The sequence below is a fragment of the Vespula pensylvanica genome, chromosome 3 (genome assembly GCF_014466175.1).
Source record: "Vespula pensylvanica isolate Volc-1 chromosome 3, ASM1446617v1, whole genome shotgun sequence".
Classification (NCBI taxonomy): Eukaryota; Metazoa; Arthropoda; class Insecta; order Hymenoptera; family Vespidae; genus Vespula; species Vespula pensylvanica.
This window is the reverse complement of record NC_057687.1, coordinates 3,296,056-3,321,939: the sequence shown is the minus strand read 5'-3', so window position 1 is coordinate 3,321,939 and position 25,884 is coordinate 3,296,056. Positions and strand designations below refer to the sequence as shown.

The window sequence follows — 25,884 nt, the reverse complement described above, 5'->3', positions numbered from 1 at the left end:
TCCTCTATTCAACAAAACATGGCCGAACGTCGTCTAACAATCTGATGATCGTACGGAACTGACACTTTTATCTACGATCTACGTCGAGATACTCGCGGTAGTTAGTTATCGCGATGAGATCTCCGAAGAATTTGAAGGACCGTGAAAGAATGCAAAGGGGAAAACAGATCTGAGATGAAAGAGACGACATGAGCGCGCTAAGAAAGATGGAGGAAGACAGAGGAGAGAGAGAGAGAAAGAGAAAGAGAGAGAGAGAGATAAAGAGAAACAGACAGACAGAAAGCAACGTAATGGTATGACAACATAAGGAGAGAGAAAGAGAGAGAAACGGAGAACGAGATCGTAACCTTGTAACGTTGTGTATATTTATACGTTTTGTAGGATCTCTTTTTCTCTCTGTTTTTAATAAAGGACGAAAAATCGTTTCAGTTTCTCTATATTTTGAAAATGAACCGTGTGCTATCTTCGAGTGCGTGCCAACTGATGCTAACTAATCGCGTCACGCGCGTTTTCGCGATAGAAATCGCGCGTGTATGGGTGCGTGCACTCATACACACTCTTCCGTTTTATATTTGTAGATGCGTATTGGTTGATTCGCTGTTCGATCGGAACGATGTGTCTATTTACAATGAAAATACAAATTCGAGCTGCCGTACGTATCCATGTACGTCGCGTTCTCTTTGAATTTGAATGTTTGTTTTGAGAAAGTAACGCGACTCCGTTTCGTGTCTAGTAATCCGAAAACGGCAACGATGACGTCTTCCTCTCTCTCTATCTCTCTCTTTCTCTCTCTCTCTCTCCCTCCCTCTTCCTCTCTCTATCTATCCATCTATCTATCTATCTCTCTCTACCATTGCGATTTTCGAGGTTATGTGAATCGAATACGTGTGCGTAATGGTACACATAAACGGTGCTGCCTTTTATATACGCGACTACATTTTGGAGGTTATGTGTTCTCATCTTGTCTTTTCATATACGTACACGCACACGCATGTAAAAAGACGAGCAAGCACGTGATTATCGACGGATTTGAACTTCGCTCCTTCCTTCGATTGGCGGTATTGTTGACGCTTCGAAACCACAATTATCATCAATGCAATCGTGCCGCATATATTCCCCTTACTTTATATATGAAATAACGTTCTATTTTATGGATAAATCATTCACCCGTTTATTCAACGCAGAATAAGTCGTTGCTAACCTGCTTTTTTTTTCTTCTCAACAGAAACATGGCGATGGAGTAGTCAATTGTCAAAGACCGCGAACATTTGATTTTGTATCGTACGAAAACGTATTAAAATTGTTTCAATTATTTGTTTAATCTTGCATCTGTTTTTTTCTTTTTTTCTTTTTTTTTTTTTTTTTTTTTTAATTTAACTCGACGACAATAAATATGAAATAATAAAATATATATGATTGATATCATGAAATACAAGATAAAAAATATTTAAAAGAAAGATTTCTTATTTCAACAGGTTACGTCACTTATAAATTTTAAAACGTAGTAACGTAAAATTTTATTAAGATGTGTTCGCATAAACATTTACAAGGAAGATTTGGATCTTGCCGGATAGGCCAGGATCGTGGAGGTCAGACGACGCTTCGGGTTGCGTGTTGGCGAAACCGTGAAAGTGCATTCTTGGCATGCTACGATAAGAATAGATTAAGAAGGAGGGGATGAGAGATAACAAATAGAGGAACGATATGTGCGCCGGCGCTCTTCTCCTTCTCTGACAGACTTTCGTTTCCCTCTACCCGGTACCCTTATAGCCCCACCAACGCGAATTGCCACGTGCGATACATTGTAGAACGTGTTGGATCGCCTTACATCGGGCCGATGGGCGATCCTATATGTACACACATACGTTGTCATGACGATAAAGACGCCGATCGATGTTTTTAACCTGATAGAAACGACAACGAATCAAGTTGATCTTTATTTTTTCTTCCTTTTTTTGGAATTCGAATTCTTCGCGATATGTATTTTCATTATTCTTTACATTTATTTCTTCTTATTTTTCTCTAATGTTTTCCTCCTTTTTCTATGATTGCAATAATAATTGGTATTACACATTTTAATTCTTCTTAGAGTATTTAAAAAATATATATATATATATATGTACAATGTATCAATGTATACAAGTACATTGATATTTACATCAACGAAAAAAAATCTATGTCAAATAGTGAACTACGATCGTGCGTATCGTCAGCAAGACACTTATGTTCCTGATAAAAATTCGAGTGGTCAAATGAAGTACCAGCATTATCACAAATTCTTATCGATGGAAGCCAATCGGTAAGCCTTATTCGTGTCATCTCGAACGACGATTACGTTTCTAATAAATTTTTACTGTGATAAATTTTCTCTCGCGAGGCCAGAAAATTTGAGTTTGACGATGACGGCGATAATGTTGGTTGGGTGTTGAGACGATTCAAGGCCTTTGCAATATAGACTCAATCATCATCAATCTAAGACGAATCTTAACAAGTTAGATCGTTGAAGTTACCTTCGCGACGACTACGCAATGCTTTCTATGAATTCTATGAATGAATTTCTATAATCCTTGCCTTTGGATCTTTCTTTACGATCTCCAACATCTACATGCATATATACATTTATCTCTCTCTCTCTCTCTCTATATATATATATATATATATATATAGCGATATATGTATATATAGAAGTATACGTTTATGGATATTAAACGCCAAAACAATCTGCGTTGAAAAATCAGCACAACGGGAGAAGAACCAGTTTAAGTCCGTTTTGTCCTCGAAAAAAAAATTGCTCGTTCTTCAAATCTCCCTTTTTTTCGTTCGCAGAATGCATTTTAATCGATCTTGGTCTTGACTTTGGTTAAATCGTAAAGAAATACAAGTGGTCTCACTTGTTTCGTTCGAACCAAATGACGTCTACGAGTTTACATTTGTCGACGCACACCGCATAATCCTATGAATGTTCAACATTTTGATGTTATTATTATTGAAATAGCACGCGCCACACTCTATCACGTGAATGATATAACAGTTTTTAATTCACGCTTCATCCATTTGCAACGTCATCAAAATCGTTTGAGGATATGTAAACATCAACATATATTAGCAATTTATAGCCTTTGTTGGTTTCGTAAGTGACATATACGTCATACGTTTTCGAATATTCAGACATTGTTGGAAAGCTCACGAAAGATAAATCAAGACCTTGGCCTATGGTTAATTTTTCATTATTAATTATGATTAATGAGAGACTTTGGATTGTGTATATAATTGGAACGGAAAAATGCGAGGTAATGATAACGGCTGAGAAGAGATTCTGGCTTAACACGTTTCTCAAATCGTGCACGTGTATTAATATTTTACGTAATATCTACCAAGACAAACAATTTTTAACTGTTTGTTTATTTCATTACAGGTGATGATAGATTGTTTTATAAAATGCGATTATGATTGAAATTACGTATTATATCAATTTATTTCGATAACTTCAACGAGCAAGTCTTATCTATCTATCTATATATATATATATATATATATATATATATATATATATATATAAAATTTAGATCAATATTAGAATAATAAAAATTGTTAAATTGATTCGATTTGATATTATATATATATATATATATTAAATTGATTCAATTTGATATTATATATTAAATCGATTTTGGTCTCGTTCTTTTATTTTAATTTACGATTTTTAAAAGAAACTCGTAGGGACTGTCAGGAGTCGGAAGTTTCAAGTCATCGAACGTGTGTCGTAATTGAGTATCGATACTGAAAGACGAATTGGAATTCTTCTAGCTAGGAGACGTTACGAAATTTGCTTTTAAGTGTACCTGGGCTAGGTCGATAAACGTTAATTTATAGTCGGTGTGATGTCTCAATATCACGCGTTACACCAGTGACCAGAATCTAGTAGAATGACGTAAGACGAATTTTGCTCCCTTTTCCCCCTTCTTCACTCGGACATCGTCAACTAATTTTTTCTTTAAAATAAAACATCAAGGTGGAATAAAGACTGATCATTAATGATTGTTCAGCATTGCGCACACGTACGCCAATCTTTTTTTTTTTTTTTTTATTCTTTTCTCTTTTTTTTTTTTCTTACGATCCTCGATCATCGCGAATAGATTTTATATTCATAAAGCATAACTCGGTAGTAGTGCTCGTCGTTGGTTTGAGTTTGAGATTGCTATTGACTGAAGATGGTGCTACACCTGATCGTAACACGGCGTAGTCTCTTTGAACTTGGTTATATTTTGCGATGCCACAGAGATAACCAGGTTTATTTACGAAACAGTGGCTCTCAACGAGTACTTCCGTTTATGCATTCGTTCACAGACGTAGATAATATTGGACTTAACAAAATTACGCGACGAAACTTCAGAAATGGATTCCTTATACGTAGGAAAAAAAGAAGAAAAGAAAAAAAAAAAGATTCTATCAACATAGATCCGAAAATGCTTCCTTTTCAACTTATTTATACTTTCAAGTATAATTTGAGTGCATTGCCATTTGTCAAACCATAAATAAGGTGCATTTGCGTGAATACGTTAATTTATGTACTTACACTGTCTCATAAACACAATAAAATGAATAACACACAAACACATACATACATACAAACACACGATACATAAAACTCCAATAATGTCTAAATTTAAAAGAAGAATTTCGAAGCGTATTTGATACTTAATGAAATAACAAGCATGTAGCTTATATTCAAGCAGGAGAATATTTCGGTATAGTTTTGAATATTTTATGAAAGTAAATGGAAGGGATCATACTTGAATGCTTTAAGTTAGAAATTACGTCTTTTGCGGATTTATGTTGATAAAACTATTTTTCTTTTCTTTTTTTCTTTTTTAATATGAAAAATTTATTCTCGAAGTTCTGTTACACCTTGAATAACGAAACGTAATAACATTTTTTACATAATGAAAAACATTTCGTTACTTTTTTCATTACCTTCCATCGCCCTCCCTTCCTCGCATCCTGACCCCACATTTTTTTTTTCATTTTCTTGCGACGAGTCAACCTTGCGAATATATATGCATGTAGATACACCTGTCCACCTCGATCGATAACTAATTAACATCAAACTCGTCATACAGTCTATGAACGATATCGCGTCGTTATTATTCGATCGGCGTTTATAAGCAGATAACTTTGCAAAAGATTATGAAATTATTACGAAGGGGAAGATTAATTTTAAATTCCACGAGACAACAATACGTTTCTTTCACAAGCGTTCGATTTTATCATATATTTTTCTGATGTCTAGACAAATTAGAAACCAACACTAATTTTTTTAAAGTGCCATCGTCGATCGATATCTAATGATTTAGCTTCGTACTGATAAATGACGAAAAACATTCAAAAGTTCATTCGTTCGATAATATTTCTTCGTATAACTCAATAGAACGATCATGTTTATTCTTTTAAATAGATAAAATAGATATTAAAACAGATAAATATAATATAAATTAAAAGATAAAAGAGTTGATTATTAATAACGAAGAAGAAAGTATTTCAATGAAGTACTTTTTTAACGATATTCTTTTCTAATATTTTTTTTTTTTTTTTTCTAATTTTCTTATTGTGCATCGTATATATAGATATCTACATACAATATGGAAATATACATATTATATATACATGTATTCATACATATAAATACATGTACATACAATATTTGCATATTGTATTTATACGTATATACAGTATAGAAATTAAAGAAAAAAAGTATTGATAATACAATCTTTTTTTTTTCTTTCTTTTCTTTCTTTTTTCTTTTTTTTTTTTTTTTTTTTTTTTTTGACGAAAAAATTGTTTAGCAAACAATCCTTGTTAATTGATGTGAATTATAATAATGTAACAATATTATTTGACAACAACAATCGTTCTTATTTGTTACGAAAATCTGGTACACGCTCGTAACATCTAGTTCGTAAAATGATAAAATTGTCAACAACAAGTAGGTACTGTGTTATTCTTATCCGCGACGGTACTTTGGAACCGAAGAAAATCAGTCTCTACGATGTTATATTTATTGCTGTAAGGAAAAACTTCGAATATTTTCACTTTTAAGATATTGTCATATTAAAGTTATTAACACCAATTAATCTCTTGTTATTAAACTCTGCGATCAAATAATATTATTTTTTGAAACATATACAATTTCTTTTTGTGTTACTTTTTTTTTTATAAATAGACAAATTCTATATTATATAGCTCGATTAATGCGTAAATTGAAATTTTTGGAAATTTCGATGTGCGACATTTTTCCTTAGAACCAGATATATTTTATTAAGTAGGCACGTGACTTGGATATTAAGTGGGACGTTAAGCCATGTTTACAATGATTCGCTGCTACTGGTCTAAGCGATAACCTGTGTAAGCACGCGTATAAGTTCATAAGATTGAATAAGATCTTTTGAGAAAAAAATAAGAGTAATAGTCATGAAGACATTTTATCATTTTTAAATTAAAATCGTTAAATAAGCTGATCTTTAAATACGAGCAATAAAATGTTTAATGGGAGATATTTAATCAATTCTTCATATTAATTACTATTACGATCTCCGCGATATATTTAAAGAATATGCAATAACGAAATTGAATCCTAACGAATCATGAAGTATTCGTCACGATAGATAAAAGAAGAGAGATGAATGAATGAATCAAAAATTAGCTAGAGATTTCTGTCCTCTGAATCTTCAGCAAGAAAGCTTTATTTTTGTCGTCGTCGTCGTCGTCATTGGTTTTTTTATTTTTTTTATTTTTTTATTCTTTCATTTTTGTTAATAAGTACAATTACTGTAGCTCATAATTAATCGATAGTTAATAATATATTTAATATATATTTATAATATATATACATAATTATATATGTACAATAATTATATATATATATATATAAATTCTTTTCAAATACTCATTTGAAAAATTTAAGTCAAATTCAAACGAAACTACATACTTTAGATCTTTATAGAAATATATTTTGATTTTTGATATAAATTTCAAGTCGATCCATCCACTTGTTTAGACGGTAAAGCGTACACATACACACACTCACGCACACGCACGAACGAATGTACGCACGTACGCACTTACGCAGACATATAGATTTTGATATGAAACACATAAATCTCAAACAATTTTTGATATCTCAAGTAGTTTCGTTGATAATCGCCTGTTACAATTTTTATTATTATCAAAAATAAGGAACTTCTTACTGTCGCGATTAAAAATGATTAAAAAAGAAAGAATTTTGATATAAGATAAATGTTCGATGGAAAGTGCGTGTAATTTGAAATTCAGTCTGCAAATACGGAGTTAGAAGTTTCTCGATGCTTTGTAAGTATGTCTATCGAGGGTTTCACGTTATCATCAATGACTTCTGTAGTTGTGAGAACCACGGTTGATAGCAGGCCGTCTACCCACCGATAAAGTCTAGTTGTGTCCAAGAAAGTGCGACTTCTCATCTCGGAATAGTGGAGCTCAACGACCGATCGCTTTTGATATCGATCGTGAGTCTCTTTACAACGTTGGAAGCAACTTTCCATTTTGCTCCATCTCCTTCATCAACATAATTTAAATATATATTATTCAAGGTTATATGCTTATATTTTAGGGAGTGACGAATCTTTTTCAGGTCACTTGGCAAAAAAATCATGCGCTTATAAAGTAACATAAAAATTGATGCGTGGTTATTACTCGAAATTTTTCAACAAATTTTGAATCAACATTCGTTTAACGAAAAAATATATATTAAAGATAAAATATAAGATACTTTGGACATATCTCGAATCATTCATCGAGTATGATTAATAGAGATAAAAAAAAAAAAAGAGGTAAAAACATGTGATCTACAAAATAATATACAAGATAGTATTACAGTATTGTAAGAAAAATAAAAACAAAACGGAAAAAAGCTAACAGAAGATCGTACAGTTATTTATTGGCCCATTAGTTATCACCGATAACAATGGTTGGTCGTTAAGGAATCGATAAACTATATGTATTATTGAATAAGTGTGAAAATATATACACACACACACACGTTTCTTTGATAATTCCGAATTACAAAACTATTTTTTAATATTGATCAGTACCTACCTAAACGGTTACAGTTACACGAAATGTAAACATTTCTTAACAGAAAACACGTATATATAAATATCGACGACTTACTACTTCTTTTTAAAGAATCCATGAGTCATAGATCGGATCATATGTATTTCCTGAATTCAAAGATGTTTTCCAAGAAAGTTGGACTGTGCTTCGTGACAAATAAATGACCCTTGTTATCTTTATCTCTCTCTCTCTCTCTCTCTCTCTCTCTCTCTCTCTCTCTCTCTCTCTCTCCTTCTCTGTCTTTCTCTCTTGCTTTCTTCTTTCCTTTCTCTCTTTCTTTCTTTCTCTCTCTCTCGCTCTCTCTCTCTCTCTCTCTCTCTCTCTCTCTCTCTCTCTCTCTCTATCTCTCTCTTTTTCTCTTCTATGTTATTTACGCGTTAAATCCAAGAGAGGTTACTATTTCGAGGCTACCGTGATGTCTATCTTCTATTGTTATACTTTAAATAACGTTTATAGCAAAGCAAAGGTCAATCGCTTGGAAAGTGAATAAATAAGAAGACTCGTCCTCGGTCAGATTTATTACGAACGAATTTTTTCGGTATATTATTACCAGAACTTTTATTATTAAATGAATGCGCTCTGCATACGATCGTTCGTGATACTAATCGAAAATTTGTTGAAAGCTAAATATAAAAGAAAAAAGAAAGAAAAGAAAGGATGGATAATAGTTGGATGTAATACGTGTCGTAGAAACAATATATAGTTACATGCCATAGAGCTCGATGATAAATAAGCACGACGGGTCATCGTACGATGGCGAGAAACGAGATTTGCGTTTAACGATCCATACAAGACTCGCGATCTTTCTGCTGTTGATGCTTTCGCGAGAAATAAAGAGAACCAAGGAGAGAGAATGAGAGAGGGAGAGGGAGAGAGAAAGAAAGAAAGAAAGAAGGGAGGAGAGAAACAAAACTAGACGCAGATGTTTGTGTTGTTGTAACGACGCTTACCAGTTTCACTTGTACGATCATTTGGTTCGTTCGAATAATTTTTAAACTTATGCTTTCGTTTCTAAATCGTACTTGGATCGTTTCCAATCGTAGAACTGACATTATATTTCGTTTAAACGATATCAATCACTCTCGTAAATCCTTCCTAGATTATTTCTAAGTTTCTCGCTCATAGATTATTCGAATGAGAATTTTCTATAAGATATTTATTATTTTTAGATACTATTTAAAGGTTTTCTATCGAATAATTTTGCAGATGGATTTTTGCTCCTAATCGTTAGGAAATAAAATTAACGTAGCATTTAAATGTGACTTTTCATAAATATCAAACATAATCTTTTCGATATTTCAATAATAACTATATGAGAAAGATTTCAACTATCTTCTTGACACAAACACACACACACACATACACATACACGACGATGACGACGACATACGCACGCGCGCGTATACATATATAGAATTTCATTCTGGTGACTATGTTTGACGTATGAATGACTCAAAATATTTTCTCTTTGATTTTATATGAGAATAATTGGACTCATTAATGGAAAAAGAGTATATAAGTCTACGTAAAATATTGTAAATCGATTTAGGTGCGTATATCTCTGTGTGTGTGTGTGTGTGTATGTTATAATATCATATATAACGTATAAAGGAGATATCACGTAGTGTCGAGCGACTATGAAGATTCGCTTAACGATTATGCTTTTGTACAATTTATTTATTTATTTATTTATTTATTTATTTATTTATTTAATTTATTTTTTTTTTTCAAGGAAAGAAGATGATGAATATAACTTTATGGAACGAATTGGAAATAATGAAAATTATTCATTCCGACTTATAGAATAAGATTCACTTAAAAAATTTAATTTTTTGTTCATTTTTCTATTTAATTTTATATGTTATATATTATTTAAATAACATATAAAAAGATTGTAACTTAATGATTAATTATATTTAATGAAATAAAAAAGGGTCGGATTTTTACGATTTTACATTTATTGGGAAAAGGCACATAAATCAATATATTTTAAGACTCATAAAAAAGGGAAAAGGGAAGCAAATATTACCTGCAAATTATAACCTGTATGCTCAGAACACGTTTAAAGGACATGGTATTATATTTTTAAGAAAAATTGGTTTCATTGTTTCCATTGTTTCATTTTATTTTTCATTGGAAACAATGAAAATTTTATTTTTCTTCGAAATAACATTTTAAAGTATATACCCTTTTTCTAACAATAGACTCAATTTTCTTTTACGAGCAACCTTTTTCCTTTCTTTGACTTGCGATAAGTTTCGAAAAATATCTATGTGAACGTTAGAATTTAACATGGCGAGAAAAAGAGATTAAAAGTAAAACTTGATGTAATTTTCAGACTGACAATGAATCATTGTTTGTTGAATTTCTCTTTGTCGATTCGTAAGCGCGTCGATTTTCATTAATTTGTTTCTTTGAACGCACCAGAATGCGTCGTTATATTCCGTTTTATTTTTTTCTGCTCGATCTTGATTTCCCCATTTTTTTTATCTTTATTTTTATCTCTTTCTCTCTTTTGACCGATACGTTTTTCTCTACAAATCATTTGGCATCTTATCATCACGCCTTTTTACTTACGATCATTATTATACTTATCTTTCCGCATCTATTACGATACACATATACATTACGCACTGTTTCTCATTTGTTTATGTATTTATATAATTAATTATTTTTTTTATCATCTATTTATTATACTTCGCTTATATTTATATTTCTCTGCTTTTCGTTCGTTTATTATATAAATATATTTCAATAAACATTTATGTATTTGTTTCTTTATTATTTTTTTTTTTTTTTTAAACGAAGTTTCTACGTATGTATTCTATATTGCCTTAGTCTTTTTTTTTTTGTCATTACAAAGAAGATCAGACGTGCGATAGGACGATTCAAACGATCGCATTATGTTGTGCGTCAAGTAAACGTTGGTCAACAGCAGCATCTGGTCTAATTACTCTAATCGCTTCTAACGATCGGATTGTAGGCTTAATCATTGGATTCAGTCTCACTCAGAACGCTTATAAAAAACGCTACGTAACGTCGTGGCCAAGTTCGATTCGAAGAAGTTCGATTTGCCGGTCACGATGTTTGTGATTTCCCTTCGATTTCTTTTCTTTCCTTCGACTAAAGATTTTCAAAACGAGGAAAGAAAGATAAGAAGAAATTAATTGCTAACTCTAGACAATCTATCGTTAGGATCGTAATAAGCGTCATTACGTTTGTGTTTGCGTATTATAATTAACGATATCAATGAGACCGTTGAGTTGAATTTACATTAACGGTGGTACTAGCAACACTAATATCGTTCGAGTTTTATTTAGCTCGATATTTGTAAATCGATCCTTATGCCGACGACGACGAGCGATATCATCGTTTGGTAATTATTGGTTAATGCTAATTACTTTATCTTCTTTTTTATATTCGTTCGTCGTCGTTTTCAACGAAACGTTTTCTTAGGTAAAATAGGCGGCGACGATGACGAGCGAGTGCTTAAGAAAATAAATCTTTTAATAAATTCGCTTGTACCGTTACTTGACGATGAACGCATAATTCTCTCTCTCTCTCTCTCTCTCTCTCTTATTTTTTTCTGATTTTTCCCCTCCTCCTTCTTCTTCTCCTCTTTCTCCTCCTCCTTCTTCTTCTTATACTATCCTCAAACACACATGTCGTTGCAAAAGTTTCTCGAAGATTTTCAGGAAATCCTCGAGACGTTCGTTAATTGATCGTTCGAGTCTCGATTATCTAATCACGCTTAGACCCCTGTTTTCTCAAGCAAAACGGTCCTCTCCTTTTCTCATTGTACCGTCATTTCCGATAATGCCTGTCATCGTAAACTCACGAAACGGTAGAAGGATTTCGTGACCGTCCTTGAGAAGCTACAAGCGAACTTGGAATTGGAATCGAGAGTGCATTGACGAAGGTCGACGATGAATTCTCCTCGATCGTTAAAGCAAAAACAGACAACTTACAAGTTATATTTAATCGAGAATAGCGATGGAGTTAACCAAATCCATTCGAAATACAATGAATTAATGTAAATCTTAAACGCGACAGTAACGAAGAAGAATCAGACGTAAATTCACGTTATCGAATGTTTTAATTAGGCGTACGTGGGAAATAATGCCTTATATCGAAAGAAGTTATCATCGTTATCGAGGAAACGGGCATTTATTCGAATAATTGTTTAAGCTCATAATAATGATAATAATAATATATCATAACAATGATAATTATTATCGAACCGAGTTTTGCGACAGAAACTAGACTAATTATAATTAACAGATTTCGTGGCGTAGAACGATAATTCTTTTCTTAGTCATAAACGTTATTAAAAAATATCTATCCCGACGGTGATAACCGCAAAGAAGAAAAAAGAAGAAAAGTGCATACGTATAAATGTTTTTACATTTATATGTATCGTAAATCTCATCTGTAATATTCGTTATTCGTCGAATGATGAAAGATATAACGAAATTAACATTACTCCAAATATCATCGGTTGGGTCTTGCTTAAACGTATATGTGCGCACGTAGCTACGTACACTCATATGTAAGTTATACACACACATGCACGCGCACGCGTCATACTTGTTAAATATTAGTGCGAGACAGTTTGTAATTCACACATCCCAATCTCAAGGATGAGTTTGACCAATGATTAACGTCTTACTGAAAACAGAGGCACGCTTTTCAATGGTGAAGCGACAAGTCTCGAGGGTATTATTAATAGAACGCTAGTCCACCCACCCACCCACACGCAAACAGTCAGGCATACACGGGCCGATCGGTTCAAAGGGCAGTGACCGTGCTTCTTATAACAAATATATCGCAATTACCGGAATGTTCGAGCGAGGACTCGGCCTTGTCTGGACGCCATTTTTCTTTCTCTCTGTCTCTCTCTCTCTCCCCCTCTTTCTCTTTTTCTCTTTTTCTCTCTTTCGCTCTCTCTTTGCATTATCGTTATTATTATTAATCGCGGATAGTAGAACAAATCAACTTTGACCTTTTGGACCTTTTCTGGGTGTCTCGACGTCACAACGTCGTTCAAAGTCCATGATGAGGGTTTCTCTCCGACAATGCGTCGTTTCTAGAAATTTCAAATTTGTTAGCAATTCTTTTCTTTTTTTACGGATTTACATTAATAACAGTAACAATAAAGGATACATTTCTTAAAGAATAACCCGTTCTGAAACGATAAAAGCACAGAGCGTTGTTGACGCACGATAAAATGCAACGATGCCTCCGGGGAGCGTTATCAATTGAGTTTTGATGTTAGTGCCATCTCTAACGATCACTTTTACTTATTACACAGCAACAGTCTCCTGGTGATAACGCGTACAAAAGTGACGTCTTTCTCGAAAGGTCCTTCTTTTATGTCTTTTTTAGGAAATTGAAACGTGATTCATCCGCATTGATAATAATAAATCCTCGAAGGAATTGGGAAGTTAATGATATCTTTCGAAAGATTTCTTCAACGTTTCATGCTTGAAACGCGTGTTCAGTTACGTTTGTTAGAAAGAGATTAGACTTAATAAGATCGAGGACGATTTGTTTTAAGAAAACATGTATTTATATATAATATGTACATATATATATATATATATATATATATATATGTGTGTGTGTGTGTGCGCGCGCGCGTATATATATCACAAAACTTCAAATTTGTTTGTCTCTTAAATATTTTACAACGTACCTATTGTTCTAATGTGTGTGTGTGTGTGTGTGTGTGTGTGTCGGAGGATACATACTAACGAATGGTAGAATCAAACACGCTCGCTCGATAAAAGGAAAAAAGAAAAAAGAAGACGAACATTAGATTCTTCACTAGCAAATTACAAGTAATGTATATTTACGAGCTTTATACGAACTTTCGATATAGACCAAAGAAACATAATAGCCCATTCTCATAAACATTTCACTAGGCATTGATCCAAGTCTCAATGATCTGCGCAGTAAAATCGAACAAGTCGTTCTTCAAATAAATTAAAAACGAAAAAAGGAGAGACAGAGAGAAAAAAAAATATATATATATACACGTATATGTACATGTACATACACAATCGTATACCCAGTAGTTTACGCACTTCATCGGAGTTAAAATACATATATAGACTTCCTCTAATTGCATGTACAGATAATAAGCGGTCACACATTTGAAATCGTGTAAACGCTAAAGTCGTTCGTTAAGCGGGCCAAAAATTCTTATCCACGATACTTGTCTCGTTCCAATTATTTCCGCGAGTAAAGATCGGAAGCGTAAAGAGTTCTTTGCTTTCGGCGGGAGTTTGAATGTGAGATCGTTAGGACGACGAGAGGGGAAAGAAGGAGAAGGGTAAAACGTAGACGATTGCGATGACGATGACGACGCCGACATCGACATCGGCGACGTCTAGGGACGTAGTGGGGTGAAGAGAAGATGGAAAATAGGAAAGAGTGGGGATTATTTACTCGCATCGCTCAGAGTCGCCACCACGCTCGCCGGCTTTGACTCTAAACGAAGCGCGGCAGTACGAGCACGAAACTCGACGTGTAAGGATCTTTTCGTTGAACGTTTATCGTCCTTCACTTATTTCCGTCTTCTTTCTATTCTTTATTATTGTTCATTCTAATATCTTTTGTTTAACTCATTGATAATAGAATCGCGGGGATATTAAGAGTGAAAAGTGTGCGACCGTGATATTTTCATCTGCGGTTTCCTTCCTTATCTCTCTTACTTTTTTTTTCTCGTTCCACTTTTACGTACAAAACAACAATGATGACTAGTGAGTGTCCGCGGCTCGATATATCGAACGATATATCCCGAGTTTTTAATAGTTTCTCTGTGTGACGAATCGTCTGGAATTGGAGAGAGAAGGAAGGATCATAGAGGACGGTGAAGAAGAAAGATTTTTTTACGATCGATCGATCGATCCGGTGATACGTTATTGGCAGCGAGGACTGCTGTTTGAAATTTCTTTTCGAGGTGCTCTGATGGCACCCGATCTCGAAAAAAGAAGGCAAGAACTTCGGAGGACCGGCAGCGGCACCTCGACGAGTCCTTGTCACGAGCACGTGGGGATGCTATTGCAACTTGCCCGCCCGATTCCCATCAAGTTCATATCACCGACGGATCTTTATTTTCACGGTAATATTTCCTCGAACTCTAAAGAACAAGGAAAACAAAATGAATCAAAACAAACATCTGTACGTTTGCGCCTCCTTTGCGTACGACTCAACGAGATCCTGTTCTATCGCTTTCTCTATAATAAGCACGAATAAGCACGAGTCTTCTTCATCGAGATTTCTGACTACATTTTCAGTTACCTTCATTGCGCAAAACGGGAAAAACAAGATGAAAAAGAAAAACAAAAAAGAAAACCTCACTCATTTTGTTTTTTATCTCTTTCTCTTCTCCTTTTTTTTTTCTTTTTTTTTTTCTTTTCTCGAATTACTATCTGTACTAATTATTATTCTTCGTAATACTCTTTATAAGTTTTCGCGCCAGATTGTAGAATAAGAAGAGAAGATAAGATAATTTTCTATCTGTTCTTTTTTTCTTTTTTTTTTTTTTTTTGTTACTTAATTTACTCTTTTTATCTGGTCATGTTCGGGACGGGAGAGAAAGGGGAGAGTCCCGAAATGTTCGATGTCTTATAATATCGAAGTACGCGAGGACGAGACGAGGTCAATATCCTGACTTAATTATTTTTCTTTATTATCTTTCCGCGATTATTGTTGTCATGAGCTTAAAACCGAGCTTCGTGGTTTACCACCTTCGTTACTCACGACGATCGAGTAAAATCAATTTTCGCTTTTAAAAGATAACCTACGCTTATTGCACGAGATAGAGAGAGAGAGAGAGAGAGAGAGAGAGAGAGAGAGAGAGATTGCATTCTTTTGCTCCAATAATAAATCATCAGCTCTCCTCCCCCTTACACACTTCTCCATGTTCTTCGTACTGTGTTCGTAGAATGATTCATTCTGGCCTTGTCAGATAGTATACGTTCAATCCAAGAAACTAAGAAACCGGTGAACTTCCTTCGACGGAGGAAACAAATCAAGGAGACTTTTTCCGTAACTTCCGGAAGATCGAGTATACGCTTTTAAACTTCGATTATGTTGTTACGTGTTAATCACGTTGCCATCCATACACTCTACGTGTGTTTATATACATATACTTTTATATGTATGTATGTGTATATATGTATATATATTTATGTATGTACATATTCATATATATATATATATATATATATATATATATATATATATGGGATAAACCTGTATATGAATCGTTACGCTTACAACGTGCTAGGGAATCCATGACTCGTCATTATGCGCCGATGCACTTTCGTCCTATTCGCGATTAACGCCGTCATTCTAGCGATTATTGGAAAGCATCACGTTTCTTTTTCTCCTTTACCCCTCATCTCCTCTCAAACCGTTTCCTTTCGTCGTCTTCGATCGTGTAGCAAAAAAAAAAAAAAAGAGAGAGAAAAAAAAGGCCGCGAACATTCTTTCGCCGAGACTGCGATCCATTTGACCGAGAAAAAAACAGATAAATTATTTATTTTCAGATCGAACTCGCCTGTGAAAAAGATAGAGATAGAGGGGAGGAGGCAGAAAAAATAAGAATTTAAAAGACCATCTTCTTGGCAAACGCATTGTCGATATTTGCTGAAAGAACAGAGCAAACTGGTTCCTCTCCTATCGTCTCAAAATGCCTGCCGAATTAACATAGATCGTTAATTTGACGGACGAAAGGCGTGATTTTACATCGGCAACTTGTGTCGTAAGTACTCGCCACCGTTGTCGTCTTCTTCGCCGTCTTCTTCGTCGTCGTTGTCATCGTCGTTATCGTTGTGTATCTTTGGCCGGAATCAAGGAGAAAGTCCAAAAATGTAGCTTCTTTTCCAGCTTCTATTCTGCTGACCTTGATGTCTCGCGGTTAAACACGTGCGTTAAACGATTATGTTAGTCGGAATAAAATTTGTGTGTGTGTGTGTTACATAGCGCATATATACATATATATATATAATTTTTCGATAAATGTTTGTTTTTTTATTGGTTATTTTTGTATCATAATAACTATTGCTATTACGGACACCTTTGTATTTAAAGATTTTATGAAAACGCGGGAATATACTATATTTCATCGGAATTATTTCAGTCGAAAAGCATCGAACAAAAAATAATTATTTCACTTGGAAGTAATCATCGACTCGCTTTTCTATATTAAATTTCATCGTTTTTTATTAGATCGATAGCGAACGCATCGAAGTATCAAATTAATAATATATTTCGATCGATCGAAAGTGAATCATCGAACGTACTTTCATTTCTTGCATTTCTTGCATACCAAACACGAACGAGTCAGGCGCTTTTAATTTGCTCTTCATAAATAAAAGATTAAACATTTTGTGAATACTTGTTCTTCATTAATTTCTAAGCAAAAGTTTGACTGCTGGTGAGATTCAGGAGTTCTTTGCGAATGCATCTCTCTCTCTTTCTCTCTCTCTCTCTCTCTCTGGATATCTCATTAAATAATATCAGGAACGCAATTACGTTATTGCGCTGATCAAATTCTTCCAAGAATGTGAGCAATCTCTCTCAGCCTGCTTCTTTTTATCTTTTTATATTCTATGTCGTAGATGCAACGAACTTGAGTTGTCATCGATTCGAAGGAGACCTTCGTCGAGCTATCGATTATCGACTTTTAACTCCGTTTCTTAGATATCCGTCTGTTCTTTTCTTGTTTCTTTCTTATGTTTTTTATTTTATTCTTTTTTGTTTTTTATTTTTTTGTATGTGTTTAATTAAATATTCTTGATCAAAGACCATGTGATCGTATCAGTAATAAGATTCGTTAGATCGAGGCAATTGATACGTATATGAATATAAAATAGTTATCCCTATTTCTCTCTCTCTCTTTCTCGCTATCTCTTTCTTATTATCTGCTATTAAGGTAAAACTAGTATTCAAGAAAAAATGAGAAAGAGCATAAGATAAACTTATCTTTCGTTAAACCGGATTGACCAATGAGTGGATCTCTTTACTTGCTCCTCCTTTCACTTGGCCCCCGTACTCTCGAATTTCGATTCGTTCGATTAAAATCTCGTGCCACGCTCGCGCACGTGTTTTGAGCATGTGCGTCGTCGAAAAGACGCGCGCTCGACTTCCATTTCGTCGACGTGTTATGTTCACATTAATAGATATACAGTACATACGTACGCACACCCGCATGTTAGGCTATCAATTACATTGACTCAATTGGTCGAACACTATCGCGAGTTTAGTTCTACTGCGAGTAAGTATAACATTCGTTTTTTCTTTCTTTTTTTTTTCTTTTTTTTTTCATTAAAAAAGAGGGAGAGAAAGTAAGAGAGAGAGAGAGAGAGAGAGAGAGAGAGAGAGAGAGAATCGTCGATAAGATGAGCTATCTGCGATAAGTATGTATGTCTCATCGTTACGACAGATCACGGTCGTTCTTCGCGAATCGTTCGAATTTGCAAGAAGAAGAAGAAGAAGATCTATCCGATCGATTGATTTAAAAAACTTCACAGATCGTACGTATCGTTGATTACGTTACCTGGATATCTAGTATAGTGATAATCGTTCAGTGATACAGTTTAATTTTGTTTTCTTCGACATCCTTCAGTCGCGTTATATTTGTTCGATTATTATTAATTACTCAACTTCGTGTTACGTTAATTTTTATTCATTCGGAATATTTCATTCCATTTGAAATAATGAGTAAAAAATATTCAAATATTAATTCGTCTATTCGTATTAGACGATTAAACGCGTTTACATTTGGCAAATCGTTTATCCTGTTATCAATGTTCTCGAGTAACCCGTCGATGAATCGAATACGCTTATCAACGCACGAGCGAGCAACGATCGTCGGGGTAGATCATCGCCAAACGAAAATTCGTATAGCCTCGAACAGAAGCACTGTGCACCATCATGCCCGCGTACGGATCCTTCTGTGTTATCTCGAGCTCTTAAGTAGGCTATCAGCGATGTCATTAAGTGTACACAGACTGTCATCGTGCCACGCGAACTTCTTTCGCAATAGTTTAGGAGCCGAAAGAGAAACGAGGAAAAGGGAGAGAAAAAGAGAGAAAGAGAAAGAGAGAAGTGCCTAATTCTCACGCGGCTTTTATCAGCTATTATCAATAAAATTGTATGAATATAACGAATGAATGAAACGACATTTGTGTATTTTAATATGTTATTACTAATTAATGTTAACAATACTAATAATATAAGACGGAGGTTAACAAATCGAATTTATTGTAAGTCTCTCTCTTTCTCTCTATCTGTCTGTAATAGGATATGTTTGTCTGTCTGTCTGTCTCTCTGTCTCTGTCTCTCTCTCTCTCTCTTTTTCTCTTTCTTTCTCTCTTTTAAATAGTATCTAATTGATGCGTAAAATTCTCGTCAAGTTATCTTCTCGTCAAGAAGTTATGTTTGCTTTTCTCGATCTCGAATTTTAGCACCGTCTTTTATTAGCGTCTTTACCTTCGAAATGCATTGGGTCAATGTACCGTGTATCTATAGCAAAATTTGAAGCGATCAGAAAGGTTGCTATCTTATCTTGATTTTATAAACAGATAAAGTCATATTCAAATTTGCCAGACTTCGTGAACGACTACGAATGAATACGAATTATAGTTGGGTGATTCCTAGGGGATAAAAAGAAAGAAGAAAAAAGAAAAATATTAAAAGGAAGAAAGGAAGTGATATTCTATGTATTTTTGTAAAATTCGACAAATCATCCGACTGATAGAGCAGACAAAGGAGCATAATCGTTGCTAGATAAAGCTTAGAAGCGTGGAATTTTTCACGGATTTGATCGGAAAAGGTTCGCCATGCGGTCCTTTTAACGGCCGTCTTAACTCGTGGCACGGAAACGCTTTCGATTCGATAAGGATCGAGCGCATCGATCCAGCAAAGAACAGGTAACAATATCCTTGAGACTCGAGAGGCGTCATAGTTAGCGCGAGCTGCTCTGTTTACAATGTAATAGTAACGATGTTTATCGATCCTGTTATCGAGAGAGAGAGAGAGAGAGAGAGAGAGAGAGAGAGAGAGAGAGAGAGAGAGAGAGAGAGAGAGAGAAACAGAGAGAGAAAACGCTCACAAATGCATGCTCGGGCTTCTGCTTCTCCTGGGTCTACCGAGGACGATCAAGGAGACGCAAATACTAACCGAGTTTGACCTAAGAAAAAGAAGAATAAGAGAAAGAAGGAAAGCCCAATTCATATTCCAGCCAAGTTGCATGCAACCTATTGCCAGTACCCTTCCATCGTACCGGCTTCGATCGTTATTTTCAAAGCGTATAAATTTATTTAAATGCCATTATCCATCGACGTAAATATCTTTGCGAAATTTTCACGAGATGCGATCTATCGAATAATTGCATTCTGTTAACGCGAAAAGTTGTACAATCTTTATTATCTTTATTATCTTTATTGCATATATTCGACGATATATATGTATCTTGAGGCATGTTAGAACAGACATCCACGTTTGATTCGGTAACTCTCTGTGTGTCTGTCTTTCTCTTCCTTTCTCTTTCAACGTGATGTCAATCAAAACTGAAATTCTGTTGATCCTCCTTATCTTTATTGTCTCTACATCATCAACTTAATTAACTAGCACGTCATATATACCGTGTAGATTAAAAACAGAGTCGATCAATGAACGAAAAACGAGAAGAAGGATTCTTTTCGTTATTGCGATCGAACGCGCGAGGCAAATAAGCATCTCGAAAGACGTCGCCACAGATGACAATAAAACGATAGTCGTACGTTAAGCAGACTGATTAAAAAGGGTCTTCAAAGATTGACTAAATTATCTTTTCGATTACGAGAGAGCGTGGGATTTTAAAATAGAATCTTCATTAATCGAATTAATATCGAAAGATGAAAAAATGGAAGAAGGATATAAAGGAACGAAGGGACCAAAGGGATTTCATTAATAATTAAATTTGTATTATATAAATACTTCAAAAGAATTAACTTTTAACTACGATCCTGACTAATTGTTAGATCAAATTAAACGGATAAAAAACTAATCGAGTTGTCAGAGACTGTTGATCACAAAACAAAACAAAAAAAAAGAAAAGCCGAGAGAGAGAGAGAGAGAGAGAGAGAGAGAGAGAGAGAGAGAGAGAGAGAAAGATGCTTTGATGTCGAGAAAAATGAAGCGACGTTCTCGGCGTATGATCGATACCGCTACGACAAATAACACTTGCAGGATCCGCGAGACTCGCGAGAGGGAGGCTGAAGGAGGAGGTAATGGGTGGAGAAAAGTGAAGCGCAATGAGATTGGAAATGTAGGGTCGTGCGCGGGTCGTTGACATCGTCCCGTGATTTTCCTCGACGTTCACACTGATGCATCTTGCAAGTGTGTGCAAGCGCCCATTAGTCGCCGTACTCACCCCTCCATATTCTTCCACGCTCTATGAGAGAGAGAGAGAAAGAGAGGAGAGAGAGAGAGAGAGAGAGAGAGAGAGAGAGAGAACACATGAAGCGGGGTGGATCGAAACCCCCAGTTTCTCCAGCACCACCAGTTGCGTTCGCGATTGCAACTTTACCCCTACGCAATTATTCCGTCCGGCAGTCGACGTTCTATACTTAGATCATCCGACATTGCTTTCCTCTGCCATCCTACTCTACTCTTCCTTCATTTTTCTTCTTTTTTTGCTTTTTTTCTCTTTTTCATTTTCTTTCTCGTTTTCTTGTTTTTTTTTTCTTTTTTGTTTTTGTTTTCTTTCTTCTTCATCATTATTGTCCTGTTCTTCGCGCAATCTTTCTCCTCGTGTTTTCTCATCTTCGTAATTTTTTTTTTTTTCTTTCTTTCTCGTCAGAAATAATTTTTTATTTTCCCTAGTCATCATTTTCATCAGGATTATCAGCGTCAACGTCGTCATCTTTCTTCTCGCTTGTCCTGTTTCTACATTGTCCTAGATATCTCATCATCTATCTTTTTTCTTTTTTTTTCTTCTACTACTACTTCTACTACTTCTTCTTCTTCTTCTTTTTCTTTTTTTTTCTTCTTTTTCTTCTTCTTCTTCTTCTTCTTCTTCTTCTTCTTCTTCTTCTTCTTCTTCTTCTTCTTCTTCTTCCTCCCCCTCCAGTTATAGAATATTTCGATCTTTGGACTTTAATCGAGCAAATGATAGTAATCTAACATGTGTACGAACCGTGAACAAACATTACCGAAAATTCGTAAAAATTTCTTTAAAACGCGACATTATCGACAACGATGTCTCGCAAGCCTACGAAAATAATTCTCGTTTCTCACTTTTTCATTCCTCTTTTTAATGCCTTAAACACTTTGCGATTTTCCTCGCAATCGTTTTATCATGCGTAGACTGCGTCAGAAAAAAAAAAAAAACAGGAAAACTTAATGCTAAATAAAAACTTCAAACAATAATGCGTAACTGGTTTTCATAAGAAAACAGTCAATACAGTATTTCTAGAGCAAATTCGCTTACATAAATCGGACGAAATATATTAAGAAGATATATACTGATTTAGATAAGCCGTACGTTCTCGAACGAACAATTCGTAGGAAAGTAGACATCTTTGTTACGTTTCCACATTTGGTGTTTCAGGTAGCAATGCAGGAGGCTCATCGTCCACGGTGACAGGATCCATTTTAAGGAGTTCCGCGGCACCTAATAATCGAACGCACTCAATCAACAGGAGAGCGGTTCACCAGCAACGAGAGCAGCAGCAACAGCAGCAATCGTCGATTCCTTTGAGCGGTGGCACCGCTCAAAATTCGGATGATCACGAAGCAAGAGCAACCAGCTCGGCGCAAGACGCTTGCGACAATTCGAACGATTCTGGTCTTGGTTTCGAAGAACGACAACAACAGCTCAACACCGCTAACGTTTGTTAAATTTTATTTGAATTATAGATCGTAACAATAAGGTAAACGCGAATTTAAAAAGTTAACGAAACTTCCAATCGAAAAATTTGTCGTACGGTAGCGCAGAATTGTAATACTTGCATCCGAGCTGAAGATATTGTTTATTTATATATACGTGAGCCGGGGGTTATCCATCAGCCGATAAAATTCTCCGCGGAGCAACGGCTGCATTGTTATCAACGATTATCAGTGTAAAGTGGCGATACATTTGCGTCTTATCGGAATATCATCGTCGGTGATTGTACGTGAGCGAGTATTCTCCATGACCAAAGATGTTTATGTTCGCTCGTAGCGTGTTCTTCGTGATCTTTTGCGCTCTCCGATAGGAGTGAGATCGCGCGAAGCAGAAGCTATCGATCGTGGTTATTAACGGATCTATCGAGAGTATCATGTCGAGGACATGAAAATGTTTTGCGATCGTCTCGGGCCATCAGAAATGAAAATAACATTGCTCTTCTAAAGTTCTATCGCTAGAGCTCGAAGAAGCCGGGGAACGAAGCCTCTAAAGTTCACTTCGAATGTTCATCCTTGATTGCACCACCGGTAAATACTAGCATGGTATCAACGTGTCCGTTTGCTGACATCGTCACTGGACGATGATACGGTACGGCTCGACGGTGGTTGAACCCGCACAATGGATGCTCTGATTCGTTAGATTGAACCGAGCACGATGCACGAACACTCATGCGAGTTTCATGACGATCAATTTGCCTTTGCTCGTTAGCTCGGTGGACACATATGGGTCGTGTCTATATATCTCGTGAAGGATCGAAAGATCAAGGCTTTCCTAAAGTTCTAAGATCATCGGTTCCTTCTCCTAATCTTTCGATTGCGCAAAAGTTAATGGTTAATATTTATTGTATCGTGATATTAACGAGAATTCGTTGGTTGGATTAACAGGCGTGGAACGGCGTCGGTGAAGAGGACTCGAAGAGAAGAAAAATGGATATAAAGCTCGAATCCGAGGACGCAAATTTCTCTTTTCCCGAGGTCCCTCATTCTGGCAATCCCGAAGGAAAAACTTCGAATAGAGGTACGAGCAATGGCATCGGTCTTACGGCGATCTCAGCTAGTAGAACAGGAAACGGAACTGCTGGCACCGTAGGCAGGGTCATCGGTGTTACGAAACCTCGTCCAGCCATGGGTGTTTTGGGTAAACGCTCACCGATAACCCATCAAGGCCCCGTCACCCTCACCTCGCAACTTTGTACGTTTTCCTTTGTAGCCTCTTCTAAATTCTTCTAGGATAGTTCGAAAATTTTCTAAACGACGCGCAACGTTCGCTCTTACGATGCTTACGATCTTAACGTCGAATAATCAAATTATTATCCTTCGATAATAGGATTTAAATCTTGTCACGTTGGAACGAAACTGTTGCCTCGCTGATTTATCTTCGGCGAAATAGTTAATCTCGTGATTTTTTACTACCGAGATACCTTATCGTTCTATGTTCAGGAACCGGCATTCTTCGGCCGAAGGAAAACATTCGTATACCTTTGTTTGATATCAAGCGCGATATCCAATGTACATCGTGCGAGCTATTGTTAGAAATTTGAAAAGAGAAAAAAAAGAGAAACGTAGGCATCGAACGTACGAACGTCGACGTCGGATCTTTCGAAAAAGAACGTTTCATCAAGAAGGACTTTCTACGATTTTTCAGCTACCACATCTATAGATGGAAAGGTACAATTACAGATCATTTGTCAGCCTGAACAACAACACCGTGCGCGCTATCAAACGGAAGGTTCGAGAGGAGCGGTGAAAGATCGCACAGGAAACGGATTTCCTATCGTACGTTTGATCGGTTACGACAAACCGACAACCCTTCAAGTCTTTATCGGCACAGATCTTGGCAGAGTGGCACCACACATGTTTTATCAAGCCTGTCGAGTTAGCGGTAAAAATTCGACGCCTTGTATCGAGAGGAAAATCGATGGCACGATCGTAATCGAAGTGGATATGGATCCTTCAAAAGATATGCTTGTCACCTGCGATTGCGTTGGTATCTTAAAGGAACGTAACGTTGACGTAGAACACAGATTTCCACAAGAAGCAGGTGTACTTCAAGGACGAAGCAAGAAAAAATCCACGAGATGTCGTATGGTCTTCCGGACGACAATTACTAACTCTGATGGTATTACGGAAACGTTGCAAGTTTGTTCGCACCCTATAGTTTGCAGTGAGTATCCAAAAATGGTAAATGATATTATATATGCAAAAAGTAAGAGGTGTTAACAAAGTTCAGTAACACGAACGACAATTAAAGGAAGATTTGATCTTTTAGCTCAACCACCAGGTATTCCTGAAATTTGCAAAAAATCATTAACTTCCTGTCCGTGTACCGGAGGATTAGAATTATTTATCCTGGGAAAGAATTTCCTGAAAGACACTCGTATAGTCTTTCAATTGGATAACAACGATATGTCGAGCAATTTGGAGCCTCACTGGGAATGTGCCGTCTTGCCTGATAAAGAATTCCTTCAGCAAACTCATTTGGTATGCGTTGTGCCGGCTTATAGACGCCAAGACTTGGCTCCTTCGGAAACTGTGAGCGTGAAACTCTATGCGGTATCTTCGGGAAAAACGAGCGAACCACACACCTTTTTCTACACGGCTGCATCCACTTCTTCCGAACCATCGATGAGTAAAGTCGAATCTATAACACCACCACTCGCTACGACCAACGGTGAGACTGCTGCTCTATCGTCGTCTCCTTCGGCAGTAACCTTGACAACCGGTGTCCCCGCCAACAGTGAGTGATCAAAAACCGATGATATCGCTTAACATTTTTGCAGATTACTAACAACGTTC

General features: G+C 35.8%; 1 protein-coding gene and 1 long non-coding RNA gene across 4 annotated transcripts in view; both read left to right on the top strand.

Annotated features, from left to right (window-relative positions):
* The window catches only part of LOC122628005 (nuclear factor of activated T-cells 5-like), a 30,208-nt gene that overhangs the window by 363 nt on the left and 3,961 nt on the right, over positions 1 to 25,884 (top strand). Inside the window, exons 1-5 of one of the 3 annotated variants that reach the window (XM_043809782.1) lie at positions 14,231 to 15,271; positions 22,754 to 23,034; positions 23,974 to 24,280; positions 24,734 to 25,252; positions 25,358 to 25,825. In XM_043809782.1, coding sequence (XP_043665717.1) covers positions 15,118 to 15,271; positions 22,754 to 23,034; positions 23,974 to 24,280; positions 24,734 to 25,252; positions 25,358 to 25,825 — 1,729 coding nt within the window. In that variant the 5' untranslated portion in view covers positions 14,231 to 15,117. Of the gene's footprint in view, positions 1 to 14,230; positions 15,272 to 22,753; positions 23,035 to 23,973; positions 24,281 to 24,733; positions 25,253 to 25,357; positions 25,826 to 25,884 lie in introns of those variants that run through there. The other 2 variants (XM_043809780.1, XM_043809781.1) reach the window with 2 other exon arrangements.
* LOC122628059 lies at positions 252 to 1,321 on the top strand. Its single transcript, XR_006326971.1, has 2 exons — positions 252 to 887; positions 1,226 to 1,321. It is a non-coding gene; the product is annotated as an uncharacterized LOC122628059 (long non-coding RNA).